The 12,947-nt window shown below is 43.4% G+C and overlaps 1 protein-coding gene across 3 annotated transcripts in view; it reads right to left on the reverse strand.

The window, feature by feature from the left end:
- Positions 1 to 7,235: 7,235 nt before the first annotated feature.
- arhgef12a (Rho guanine nucleotide exchange factor (GEF) 12a) overlaps positions 7,236 to 12,947 on the reverse strand; it is a 45,973-nt gene continuing 40,261 nt past the window's right edge. For 2 of the 3 annotated variants that reach the window (XM_074642005.1, XM_074642007.1), the window contains 12 exons: positions 12,360 to 12,460; positions 12,056 to 12,133; positions 11,808 to 11,883; positions 11,544 to 11,711; positions 10,295 to 10,382; positions 10,127 to 10,204; positions 9,946 to 10,040; positions 9,652 to 9,855; positions 9,324 to 9,560; positions 8,824 to 9,053; positions 8,645 to 8,720; positions 7,236 to 8,539 (listed from right to left, as the gene is read on the reverse strand). In XM_074642005.1, coding sequence (XP_074498106.1) covers positions 8,529 to 8,539; positions 8,645 to 8,720; positions 8,824 to 9,053; positions 9,324 to 9,560; positions 9,652 to 9,855; positions 9,946 to 10,040; positions 10,127 to 10,204; positions 10,295 to 10,382; positions 11,544 to 11,711; positions 11,808 to 11,883; positions 12,056 to 12,133; positions 12,360 to 12,460 — 1,442 coding nt within the window. In that variant the 3' untranslated portion in view covers positions 7,236 to 8,528. The remainder of the gene's footprint in view (positions 8,540 to 8,644; positions 8,721 to 8,823; positions 9,054 to 9,323; positions 9,561 to 9,651; positions 9,856 to 9,945; positions 10,041 to 10,126; positions 10,205 to 10,294; positions 10,383 to 11,543; positions 11,712 to 11,807; positions 11,884 to 12,055; positions 12,134 to 12,359; positions 12,461 to 12,947) is intronic. The other variant, XM_074642006.1, reaches the window with a different exon arrangement.

Consider the following 12,947-nt stretch of genomic DNA (forward strand, 5'->3'; position numbering starts at 1 on the left):
GGTCCCTTGACCTCTGACCTCAAGATATGTGAATGAAAATGGGTTCTATGGGTACCCACGAGTCTCCCCTTTACAGACATGCCCACTTTATGATAAACACGTGCAGTTTGGGGCAAGTCATAGTCAAGTCAGCACACTGACACACTGACAGCTGCTATTGCCTGTTGGGCTTCAGTTTGCCATGTTATGATTTGAGTAGGGATACTAATTTTGAAAAATGTAGGCATTGTGCTCACCGCCGCCACACACATACAGTCTGCGTAACTTAAGCGAGTGTCCGACAGACCATGTGTGTGTGTGTTGGCGGTGAGTGTGAGGTTGTTGGTGGCGTTATAGCTTTGAACGTAGCAGTGTGTGTACAGTTTATTTGTCGGTGAATAAATGCTACAAAACTACAACTCCTCCGCTCGAGACGGGAGCCGACTTCCTGTATCCTGCAACTCCGGCTTTGCCTCTTAAGGTGGGCTGTTAAGGTGGACCAGCTTTTCTCCTTAAAGTGACGAGCCGCTCCTCTGAGCCGCTCAGCTTTTTAATTAATTATTAATATTTCTGCTATTTCTATTTAACCGTTTTAACAGATGGTGTTAATCAGTTAAAATGCTTAATGTCGGTTAATGGTTAATTATGATCATACCTACATATCAACATATGAGGGTTTCTGGACAATATTTCTCAATGTTTTGTGTTGGTAATTGATTTCCAATAATAGATATACACATACATTTGCATAAAGCAAGCATATTTGCCCACTCCCGTATTGATAAGAGTATTAAATACATGACAAATCTCCCTTTAATGTACATTTTGAACGGATAAAATTTTTTATCAATTAATCGCGATTAACTATGGCCAATCACGTGATTAATCGCGTATTAATCACATATTTTGATCGATTGACAGCCCTACTGGAAACACAAACTAACAAAATAGAACGTGTTAATTGAGGTTACCTTTGGACAGAGCCAGGCTTGCTGTCTCCCTCTGCTCCACGTCTTTATGCAAAACTAAGCTAAGCTAAGCATCTACTCGCTCCAGCTAAATATTTCAACCCAATATCACACCAGAGCGTGAAATAGAACCACATGTCCAGCAGAGGACAGCGTGTCAGGTTCACGTCCTACCTCGCTGAGGCGGGAATATTACACAGATGTATGAAGGTGCATTACCAGCAGGGTCAACAAAACGACTCTCTTAGGTTTAGGCAAAAAACAAAACAGGTTGGTTTAGGAAAAACATCATGGTTGGGCTTAAAATTAGTCCGTAAACTAATGGAAAACATGTGACAAACCGTCACTACAAAACATGTCACAAACGCCACTAACGTAACTTACAAAACAAATCACCAGTCTCTTGGTTGAAAGTCCTGTGTTTGTTGGACCCATCCACCTCATTAAGCAGTATTTCTCCCTTTTTTATTCAACGTCATTAGCTCTGAGTGCAGCATATGCACGCAGAGCATTTACATTGCAGTCAGTACGAACTACATGGCGTACAAATGACACGCCTAAGGCAAGACGGGCATTCTTATAACAGGATTTCGCCTTGCACATGATCATGTCATTCGCATGCCTATTTGTGCAATTTACCAAACAGACACGAGCGTGGCATTGATCTTCTCATCTAAGTCTCGGCAGAAAAGCGAATAAATGTTGAACTGTTCCTTTAATGGTTAAAAGAAGGACGCTTTCTACTGTGTTGTGTTCTTTTCTGAATTACTCTTCTTCTTCTTATGTGTGTGTGTGCAGAACACGGCAGACACATATTAAGGATGATAAATAACTAATCAATTCTCCTCTCGACCCTAATCCAGCATCAGAAGGAGCGAGACAGTCTCCATTCGTCGCTGTCACATACTGTAACTGAGCACCCGTGACATGCCCAGAGGACATCACAGAGCAGCTGACTCCAGACATATGTCTATCAACACACCCACACTTTAAACATCTCGCTTTGTTTTCATCTCTGACTTTGTTTTTCCCCTTGTTTTCCTCTGTTTTCATGGCACTAAACACAAAACCAGACACGCTGCCCAACCGACCTGGCAGGTCAGAAGCAGCAGCTGTGTACCTCGCCAGCGCCCGGTCACCAAAATCAGCAGAAGCACGCCTGCCAAAAAGTGCCATCGATTTCTGCTGCGGCTCCGAGCTACGTTAAGCTCGGTCCCAGGTCACAGCCCAACGCCTCTCTTTGGTTTCTCTTTCACAGCAGACTGAACCAGTGAGCCTCAATGCCAGCTGGCCTGCCCCAAAGCTTTCTACCCAGATACTCCATCAAAGAGCGGTGTGGTAATTAGACAAGGTTAACGCCAAGCCACGCCACAGGTGCCTATTTATTAGGTTGATTATCAAGTGTCCCCACAGCAACAGCCACTGAACAGGCCCTGGGTATCCTTTTCTGTGGTTATGTGGCAGACATGACTCTGTGCTCTTTCAGCAGTAACATATTTTAGCATATTCCTCCCATTTGGAAGGAGTCAGTTCATTCATCTCTCAGCGCCGGCTTAACACATCCTCTCCACATCTCATTGTTGTGCTTGGGACAGTGATTACTCCAGAGAGGCCGTGGATTAATCAGACTGTGGAGAGCACATTGATCTTCAGTCCAATCCATCAGATATTGGCCTCTGCTCGATGGAGGGGGAGAAGTGCAGCATGAAAATCAATCCCATAAGGTCAGGGGCTCCGGTTTGGGAAACAGGTTATAATTGAGGTGACCGTGTTACATACAATCATCAAATGTCCTTGATTGAGTATGACATGCATTTGACAGTTCAACCTGATCGTAAACAGGCGTTCGACAAATTGATTTACAAAAAAAACATTGATTTAAACACATGACGTGTATAATAACATTACATATTTACAATAAAAATATAATATTTGAAAGCAGGGAGTGAAAAACAAACTTATTTTTTCTAGCTCGACAAGTACTTACAACCCCCCTCCTCCTTCCCAATAATAAAAAAAAAGAATATACCCACCGCCATAAATCACCATCTGAATAGTTTATTTGAATCCACCTTTAACTTTTTAAGGAGCTGTCCACTTTATTACCATCTTTATTTATTTTCCTCCACCGTTTGAAATATAATAGCCTTTGATGAGCTGAACTAGACGGTGATTTATTGCATTATTGCAACAACCCTACTGTGACTCTGCTAGAAAAGCTTCGCAGAAGTAATGGGGGGGATATAACTAATTATTTTGTTGACTGATCTTAAGTTTGACATCAGTAATCTTTGCTGATCCCGCTGGTGATTGACCGTGTATTGGTAAGAACAGCAGCTCAGGATGCTGCTCGTGCTGCTGAGAACACGGATGAATATTGATGAACAGCGCACTCCACCAAATCCGTAAAATGAGGTGTGCGGAATAGAGAATGAGGCCTGTTCTGTGCATGATTTACTGAGTGACAACATGGAGTTTTAATACTGAATACCTCTCTAATGTGCCAACGCCATGCTGTGGCAACCAGTCATGCAGCAACAATAGTTCTATACAGTGGTGCAGGATGAACAGACGGACGAGTTGGTGTGTAAATATATACCATCAGAATGGAAATAGCAGCACTTGTAAAATTCATTAGCATATTGATGAGAAACTCTTTTGGGACAGGAACATGCACACACGTGAATGTTCAGAATTTGTTGAAGCTGTTTGGGGGAGATGTGGATGAAAAAAAAAAGCCCCACATTCTCCAGAAAATACTCCTTCTTGTTTGTTTCCTGTCACAGGTGAGTTATTTAGTCAAGCATCCTTATCTTGGAATTAAGCCCCATAGCAACAACCATAATGATGCGCTCCACCATAATCACCCGTAACAGTTCTTTGTGGTACACAGCATCAGGTAAACACATCAAACTTGATTTTCAGCCGTATCCAAAATGTATGCAAATTAGTATCTGAAAAAAAAACATGTGGGTGCATGTTTTCTCTTCTGTTTTTATACTATATTTAAAGGATGGCACAACATTTTTGGGGAGCAACAAATGCAGGTCTTTGCTTTAAAGGATAAAAAGCTTCATTTTCCTGCATAGCAGAGAGGAAGGAGGAGGAGGAGGAGGAGGAGGAGGAGGAGGAGGAGGAGGAGGAGAGAGGCTCGTCTCATCGGAGCTTGACACAAACTGCCCTCCTGAAGGGCTCTGATGTGAGTGACACCTCTCTCCTCTCTGTCACTCCAATTAGCTCGGTGACAGGTGCATGTTGGGAAACGAGACAATCAATTACCAGCCCTTCTTCTTTCCCTCTGTCCTCTCATCATCCTCCCTGTGTCTTTATCACACTCTGTCCCTCTCCTCTTCCTTTCTATTACTCTTAATTTATCGTCTTTTCTTCCTCCCACCCCATTTTCCCATTCATACCTTGTCTGGCTTCTCATTGTCTCCTCAAAGCTTTCTCTCTCTCCTCTCTCCTCTCTCTTTCTGTTTCACTGCAGCATGCCTAGAGTCGGGGTGATGGGGGGGAGAAAAAGAAGGGAACATGTCACTCAGACTCTGAGGCGTCCTCCTGCTTTCCACTCAGACATAACAAGCAAAATCACTGCCGGGCATAACACTGATGTGACTCCACTAGGTAGCAGTGAGCCCCTGACAAAGTCTCAATAAATGCTGCACAGTCCTCTCTTGACCACAGCTTTGTCGCATCACCGAGACAAACTGGATGCATTCCTCCATTTATTTGTCAGACACTGGAGTCAAATGTCTCTGGAAACTCAATAGGTACCCTGGGTTATTTAAAACACTGATGTCACTGCAGGTTTCAGGGTGGGTCTTCTTCACTGGGTGTTTAATGGTGGAAGTTTGCCACCTGCTGGTAATGATCACCACCTTCTACCGGTGTCCTTGATCAAACCTCACTGATGATTCCTTTAAAAATACTCCTACCCTCCTGACATTTAGTGCTGCCAAATGTCCACGAAAAAGGTCAAAAGGAAAATTCTTGACATCGGACCAAGAGAGATCTAATTAAAATGCTCCCAAATGTACACGTTGTTCAAATTTCCAACCCAATTTTCAATTTTGAAATGGCTTCAGGTGAAAACATGCTTGAACATCTTGTGTGTCATCCAGTTTTGGTTACTCACATACAAGAGATCATCTTTCAAAAGCTTAAGCCCTGTATGATATCCATTAACAATACGCTGAATCGCTGCCAGCTTGCAGTGCAACATTTAGAAACACGTTACCATCTGTCTAAATCAGGGATGTCAAACATACGGCCCGGGGGCCAGAACCGGCACGCCAAATGGTTCAATCCGGCCCACTGGATGACTTTTCAAAGTGTAAAAATTGCAACATTAATTCTAACTTTAAAAAAAATATACATTATTATTCCCATTTTGGGTTCACGCTCAGGGTTGGAAACTAGCACCAGCCTAATGCTGGAAACAGCGGCTGATAGATTTGCTTCACTCACCAGCCAAAACAACAATAGTAGTCTATTGAGTGGCTGCTAGATTTTGGAAGCCACCAACCACATTGGCAGGTGGACAAAAAAGTTAATTTCCAACCCTGGTCATGCTGTCCTAATAAGAGTAGCACGCCCTACGCTGGATATGCGTAGGGCGCTGACGTGCAGGCTACTTGACAGAACACTGTCAAGCTACTGTTCATGCAGGAGCCTCCGGTGGAAAATGGAGAAAAGTGAAAACAGTGTCAGGTTTCCCAAGACAACCAGTTCCTATTTCTTCACAGAGGTAACTGGGAAGCCAGTGTTCTTGGTGTGTTCCCAGCACCTTTCAGTGCTCAAGGAATATAATTATTCATGGCCACTATCAGACTCATCATGGAGGAAAATACAAGAACTTATGAGGGAAAACTGAGATGATAAATGTGACGATGGAAGGTTTGAGGAAACAGCAGTCCGTTTTTTAGTCGTAGCCGAGAGATCAGCGAGACATCTCAGGTTGTTCATCATCTCTTTTGTAAATGGATTTTTCATTTTTTTGTGAGAGTTTTCATAAAGTATTTGTACTGCTTTACACTAACAGAAAGGGCAAATTTGGAGGTGTTATTATTTATAGGTTACTATGCAATGGTTTTAGTGGTCGGGCCCACTTGACATCAAATTGGACTGTACCTGACCCATGATCTAAAATGAGTTTGACTCCCCTGGTCTAAATGCTCCTGCACATTATTGAATATCTGCTCATTCACTTGCACAGTATAGTCAACAAAAACATTTAACACACCTTCCGTGCTATATGCTCAAATTGCAATTTCAGCCAATTCTAATTTTATGATTTTACCTTTAGTTAAGAAAAACAATTAACTAACAATAAAGAACAAAACAAGACACTTCAGCTGTAGCATTGTACACACCAGAGGATTTGACAGGCATATTAAAGACTTAAGGCATCTTGTAAACATGTTAAATAATCAATATTTTTAACCATGGCGTTGTTTTTGGCCACAATAGGCATCTGTCTATAGACTATGTAGTACTATACTACATAGTCTATGAGAAAATGACCCTACTTCTCACTTGATTTATTACCTCAGTAAACATTGTAAACATGAGTTTGTGGTCTCAATCGCTAGTTTCAAGTCTTCTTCAATACAGCATGATGTTCATTTAGTATATTATGGTCCCATTTAGAGTCAAATAGACCATAAAGCAGGGTATGCTTTAGGGCGTGGCTACCTTGTGATTGACAGGTCGCTACCACGGCGTTGTCTGGTCTGAGTTATCCGCGTTTTCGTCTTACAAATTTAATCATTTCACAGTGTGTTTTCAGTTTATGAAAGTTAATTGTAACATTTTGGTCAACTGACAGGATCTCTGACACGCTGTAAAAAGTGATTATAATAGGAGAGATTGTTAACATTAAATCTTACATGAGAGTGAGTGGAGGTGACATCTCATCAGCAGGGAATAGAACAAGTACATGATGAGATACTGACATCTGATAAATGTACACTATCTAACAAGTAATGACAAGAGGTCAACAAATGTAACACAGATATATTATGACCAGGGCACATAGTTAGGATTAAATGTACTGACATATTTCAATGACAAATTGACAGATAGAATTTTTGTTAAAGACACTTGCTAATCCATCATGACTAATGCTCGGGTGTCCTTGATCTTTCTCGTGTTAAATGCAAAAATGGTCTTCAATCATTTCTCCATTACTGATTCAATAAGAGCTGTACAAGTAAAATGTTTTACCGACCAGCTTTTCACGGGATACGTATGAAATCGGGTGCACATAAAAGACAAAAGCGAGCAAGGTTTTTCCTTTTTGAATGTGTCATGGCACCATTTATTTATTAAACTTATGCATAACCTTCCAACTTGATCATTGTACATATGTTGAACTTCATGACATTAGAATATCAGGCAGTCGGATCAGCAATCGCCAACAGTAGCGGAAAGAAGCAGCGTTTCTGTCAGGAGCTGATACAGAAAAGAGCATCCTTGTAGAAGAGGAAGGGGGGAAACGGGGCAAGATACCCAGATGCAGATGAGGAAGCATGACATATAGAATGTGGGAGGGGGATAAATAAGCATGAAAGACACTGGGGATGTGAGGAAGAGGAGAAGGATGACACCCATAAGTGTTCACAGGGAAAAGACGGGGGGGGGAGAGTCACACGCAAAGGAAGAAGAGGAGCAGACGAGAGGCAAAAATACCACTCACAGTGAGGAAGAAGGAGGCAGCACGATAATGCAACAGGACCAGATCAGAGCCTTGAGACTCTTCATTCTAGTTAACACCACACCTAGAATTTATCTGAAATTCTAGTAACACGATTCAAGAGTTTCTTTTAACACAATGGGATCTATCCATCACCAGCGCAACTCTGGCCTCTATCAGTCTGAATATATTCCTGCATCAGGGTTCGCTAGGCTAGCGTGCTTTGTAATGCTAGCGTGCACCCAACACTCACACTAACCCTGTATGACTGAAGCAGGAAAAGCAGCCAAAAAAGGTAACACCATGGCCAAAAGCATGCAAGCAATGTGGGAAACACTTTTTAAAAAAAAAAAAAAAAAAAACGAAAAGAAAAGAAAGAAAATAAATACATCTTGGGATAAAAAAAATCTTAATACATTATCTTAAAATTTTCCTTTTCTTGTTTTGTGTTTCATATATATATATTCTAAACACACATCTTTGTACATTTTGGTATAAGTTCTCTTTCTTGCAGGGAGGTCCGGGGGAAATGGGTGTTATACGGTAGAGGGGGGTGAGGTTTTTTTGGGGGCAATCCCACTTCCCTGATTGCCTTGTGCTGACGGAGGAGGGGGTGGGAGGTGGGGGGTTGGTGGGGGGGGGGGGGGGGGGGGGGGCGCGGCATCACAACGATGATGACTCCACCCTTCAAACGTTTTCCTGCTCACACCCAAGTCTCTCTGTGGCATCCGTTGGGCGACGGTTGATGGAAAAAAAAGGGGGCTCAGCAGTGAGAGGACAAGCTTATAGGATGTCCAGAAAGTCCAGGACACAAGACGTAGGAACAGACTACAAAGTCGGTACTTCCTCTTTGGGACCAGAGCCAAAAGCTGCAGTACAGACTTCCACTATCTCTTATCTGGAGGTAAAAAAAAAATGAGTCAGATCAGAAAAAGAACAGATACAGGAAGTGATTCATCTATTAAAATCTAGCGACTCATATGTTGAGCATCACTTGAAATACCTTTGTTTCCATCCGTGTCTGCTGATGACCTCTCTGGCCTTTGGCGTATTAGATTATTGTACTTGGCCTCAACCTCCTGCAAGAGAAAAAAAACAAACAATTCACAGTCAGATCAGGGCGATAAAAATAACCCCCAATGTCTAAACGCATGTTGGTGAGCTCAGTGACTTGTTAGATACCTTCAGATAGTTGAGGTTGGCCTGAAGGTTTCTAAGGTGAGACAACACCTGTCTGCTAAAAGAGGAGAGGCTGCCGGCCTGTGACGTTGAAGAAAACCTCAAGTTGATGCCGGAGTCGGCGGCGCAGCCTTGCGAGGTTCTCAGCTGCTTCCCTGTGGTCGATGCCAAGATGTCGTCGTCTGTGCTGCTCTCCCCGGGGCCGCCGTAACCCTCCAGGACTAAATACCCTGCTGAGAGAATCAAAAGAAGCCATTTAGCACTCCTGTTTGCAGGAGCAGGGAGAAACAAAGGCTACATCCACACTGATACATTATATCGTTTTAAAATGCTGTTTTAGGGCCATTTCAGAATTAATCTCTGTCCGTACTACCACGCCTGAATGTCACATGACCATTCACGTACACTGGGCATGCGCGTGCCGGTGTAAACAGGAGGCAGCGCTGGACACGCGAATTGATGCAAAGCGCTCAAATAATAGCTTGACTCCTGTCCAGGCTCACCATAATCTTCAGGAGAATCAAAGAAGCCCGTGTCCCCGGAGCCCAGGTCCTGAGTCGGGTCCTCTGTCTGGGAGCTGTTCTTCTCCGAGCCATTGTGGACCATCACCCGTGCGCGGCTGTCCACGGGGGTCCGCAGAGACGTGGTCCTGAGGAGACGTGCCCCCGTGGAGCGCTTGGTTTGCTCTACAGCCTCCTGGGACATCAGCTGGGTCACCAACACCTGCTTTAATGCTGCCACTGAGGGACAGGTTGAGGAAAAAGGGCTGATTAATAATTCACTGCATGTGTAGCACTTGATTTTTGAGACATCTGTTTTCTGTGTGCTTACATGTTTTCAGTGCTTCGTCTGCTCTGGAGGGAAACATGTTAAACGAGTCTCCCCCTTTGCCATCTTCAGCCACTTGGTAAGGAAGCTCTGGGTCCACAAAACCTTCCTCCTCCTCCTCTTCCTCTGCCTTTACTCCCTCAAATGGATTACTACCTGGTAGAGAGCTCGGCATCACACCTCTAGGGGCTGGACTGCTCTCTTTATCTGAGTGGGTGTAAATTAGAGAAGGATTATGTACACAGCTGACTAGGGTAGAATATTTAAAGTAACACGGAGGATGTTTCTCCAAGCTACCTGTAGACTGGGTGCTGCCGGTGGACGTGCGGTCTGGGTCTCGACTTAGCCTGGAAACACCCGTTGTAATGATCTCCACACCGTCTCTCTCCCCACTGGCACACAAGCAACATCTCACGTTAGCAACAAGCTCAAAAACCTGAGAACCATCTGATCGGATCAAATTAGAAAGATGACATACTCAGTCTGAGGTAATGGTATGATGCTGTGAGGTTTGACTTTCATGGCATCAGCTCTCTGGGTGATTAGACGCTGCCACCTTGTGCAAGGGAACAAAAAAATGATTAGCTCATTTGACCACTGGAGCAATACAAATTCAATGAATCAGTCAAAAGGTATGCAGACTTACGTTTTCTGATCTGAGACCGTGGGCGCCATCAGCTCATAGATCTGGGCTCCGTTGTCTGACATGGATAGGACGAAGAAGGACTTGTTGTCTGGCAGGAGAGAGTGTGTAAATAAGGTTCAGGGTGAGATTAATCACACGTTTGCCCTACATGCGTGAAGCCATAGACTTCCTGATACTTTATTCTGGGTTGTATGTCTGGCAGGGCTGCATGATTATGGCCAAAATGATAATCACGATTATTGTGATCAATATTGAGATCACGATTATTTGTCAATTATTCATTGCTTTTAGAGGCAACATGTTTATATTGCACTTTCACATTAAAACAAACAGAGCACTGCTTTTACTTCCATGTGGTGCTACATCCCTGCTATTATACAAATTAGGGGCTGCACGATGTTGGAAAAAACTGACATTGCAATACCCTTTGTAGGCTATATTAAATGCATAAATATGGTGCACTTTGAGAAGAAAATGAGCTAAATTAAGAGACTAGAATAACTATTTCGTGCTCTTGTAAACAATTTAATCATGAACGCTTTGGTTGTATAGATATGAATGGTTAACGAGACGGGCTCCGTGTTTAAAAAAAGGCTGGGTGTGAGTTGCCGACATCGCTGCAGACACGCACTGAGGATGGTCTGCCCGGTTGAACATCACGCCATGAGTCCCGTCCCTCCCCGCAGAGCAGACAGCGAGCGAGGGCTGCTGTAAAGCTCAGGGACATAGAGCCGGTCGCAGTGCAAGTGGAGGAAATGCCAGCCAGCACCGGGGAGAGGATCCACCCACACCGAGCGGCTCTCTTACGCGCCCAGTTGAATCCCCCGTAGAGAAGGGCAAACGAGTATACAGTATATTACTCTTCTACTCTGGACTGCAGCTGCAACATTCAGAAAAGTTGTAGGGTGCGCGCACAGCAGCATGACGGATCCCCAAAACTGAAGCCAAAACATCTCGATCGGCCGGTTGTGTGGCTGGCTGTAAGTCTAGGAGGCGCTTGATTTGATATGCAGCAGAGTTTTCTGTGAGCGGATCACGCATTTTTAAACCTCAATATCGCAGGCGATCATGTTCATTTCATTGTGGGAAGCCCAAATCTTGATTATTACTCGATTAATTGTGCAGTCCTAATACCTGGAGGTGGTATAGTGAGGGGTTCTTTCGTTCTTTGATATGATCCTGATTTAATCAAGTTATTGTTCCACCTTTTTTGTAAAAATGCATAACAGAAAAGACATTGTTAACTGACCTGTGGCCACAGAGCGCACCAGCACAGTGTTGAGTTTAATGATGGGGCTGAAGATACTTTTGGTATCTGCGGGGCCTGTCAGGTTTTTACTGTGACACTTCAGGATGAGACGCTCATCTTGTTTCTGTAGCAGAACCAGGATGTCCTGCAGGAGGAGTGTGTACAACTCTGAAAGGAGACGAAGAGGTGGATTACATTTTGTTTTTTTGCAGCAATATCAAAGTTTAATAACAATCAAACTCGTATAATGTGCTGATTACAAACCGATAGTCTTGTCCTTGTTCACTTTCCATGACAGTGGTCCCTCATGCACCATCGTTCTCTTGGTTAAATCCAAATTCTGAAGGAGGTAGAAATAAATGAAATGCTTTTAAGTACTATCTGCTGGTCCGTGGAGCCATTTCCACATAGCGCTACCTTTCTATCGAGCGGATATTTCATACAGCGTACGTGGGTGTACAACAAGTGAGTGTGCTTTAACTGCAGCTAAAAGGGTCGTGTAGATAACTCACCTTTAGCTCCAGGATCATGGGGTTGTCTGTCTGCTTTAGAGAGGAGAGGTCCAATCTTCTCTGATAGTCCTCCAACCTCTAGAGGAAGGACGGAGAAAATAAGAAGACAGAGGAAGGGGGGGTGGTAAGTAAGCGCTCTTTAAAAAGGAAGCCACTGCCTGGGGAACAAAGAAGGTAGTGAAAAAAATAAATTGTGGTAGAGTAGGAAAAAATAGGAAGGACTTAGGATGAGACTGAAGGGGAGGAAGAGAAAAGTCTAGGGGATGGTATGAAATGGAAAGAAGATTTAAAAAAAAAATCCTACCTGCTTGTCCTCGGATTCCTTCACAGCCTGGTTGACGTGATTGAGGATCTTTCTACAGCACTCCGTTGCCTGCTTCACTTTGTCCTTCTCCGCTACGTTGTCTGAAAGATAATATGACATCAAATAAGACGTAAGGGCTCCTTAGTTCTGCAGGGGGTTGTCCGGCAAATTGATATTTCCTCTGTCCATTAGCACATCATCGTTCTCAAAAATTATGATAAAGCAGGGGGGCATTATGTTCCCGTAATAGCTGGTTATACTTTATCGTTAGTGCGTTCTCTCTGTGTGAGATGCCAAACTCCAGCCAAGACTAAATGATGGACCAAATAATGGGTGAGACATTTCCCAAAATGTGCAGAGCCGCTCCAGGACCATTAAAATGCTAATCTCTCCATTTGTCTCTGTAATTCACTCATCGCTGGCGTGTTGCCACGCAGAGCCTTGCTTAAGACTACTATTTGGTTCTTTTTTTATCCACTTTCTTCTATCTCAAGACTTCCATTTTTATCTATTGTATTATATTACATTCAGAATATAAAAATGCAAACTAGGTATTATTCCCATATAAACCATTTCCATGGCTACGGG

Source organism: Sebastes fasciatus, chromosome 7, assembly GCF_043250625.1.
Source record: "Sebastes fasciatus isolate fSebFas1 chromosome 7, fSebFas1.pri, whole genome shotgun sequence".
In the NCBI taxonomy this organism is placed as follows: Eukaryota; Metazoa; Chordata; class Actinopteri; order Perciformes; family Sebastidae; genus Sebastes; species Sebastes fasciatus.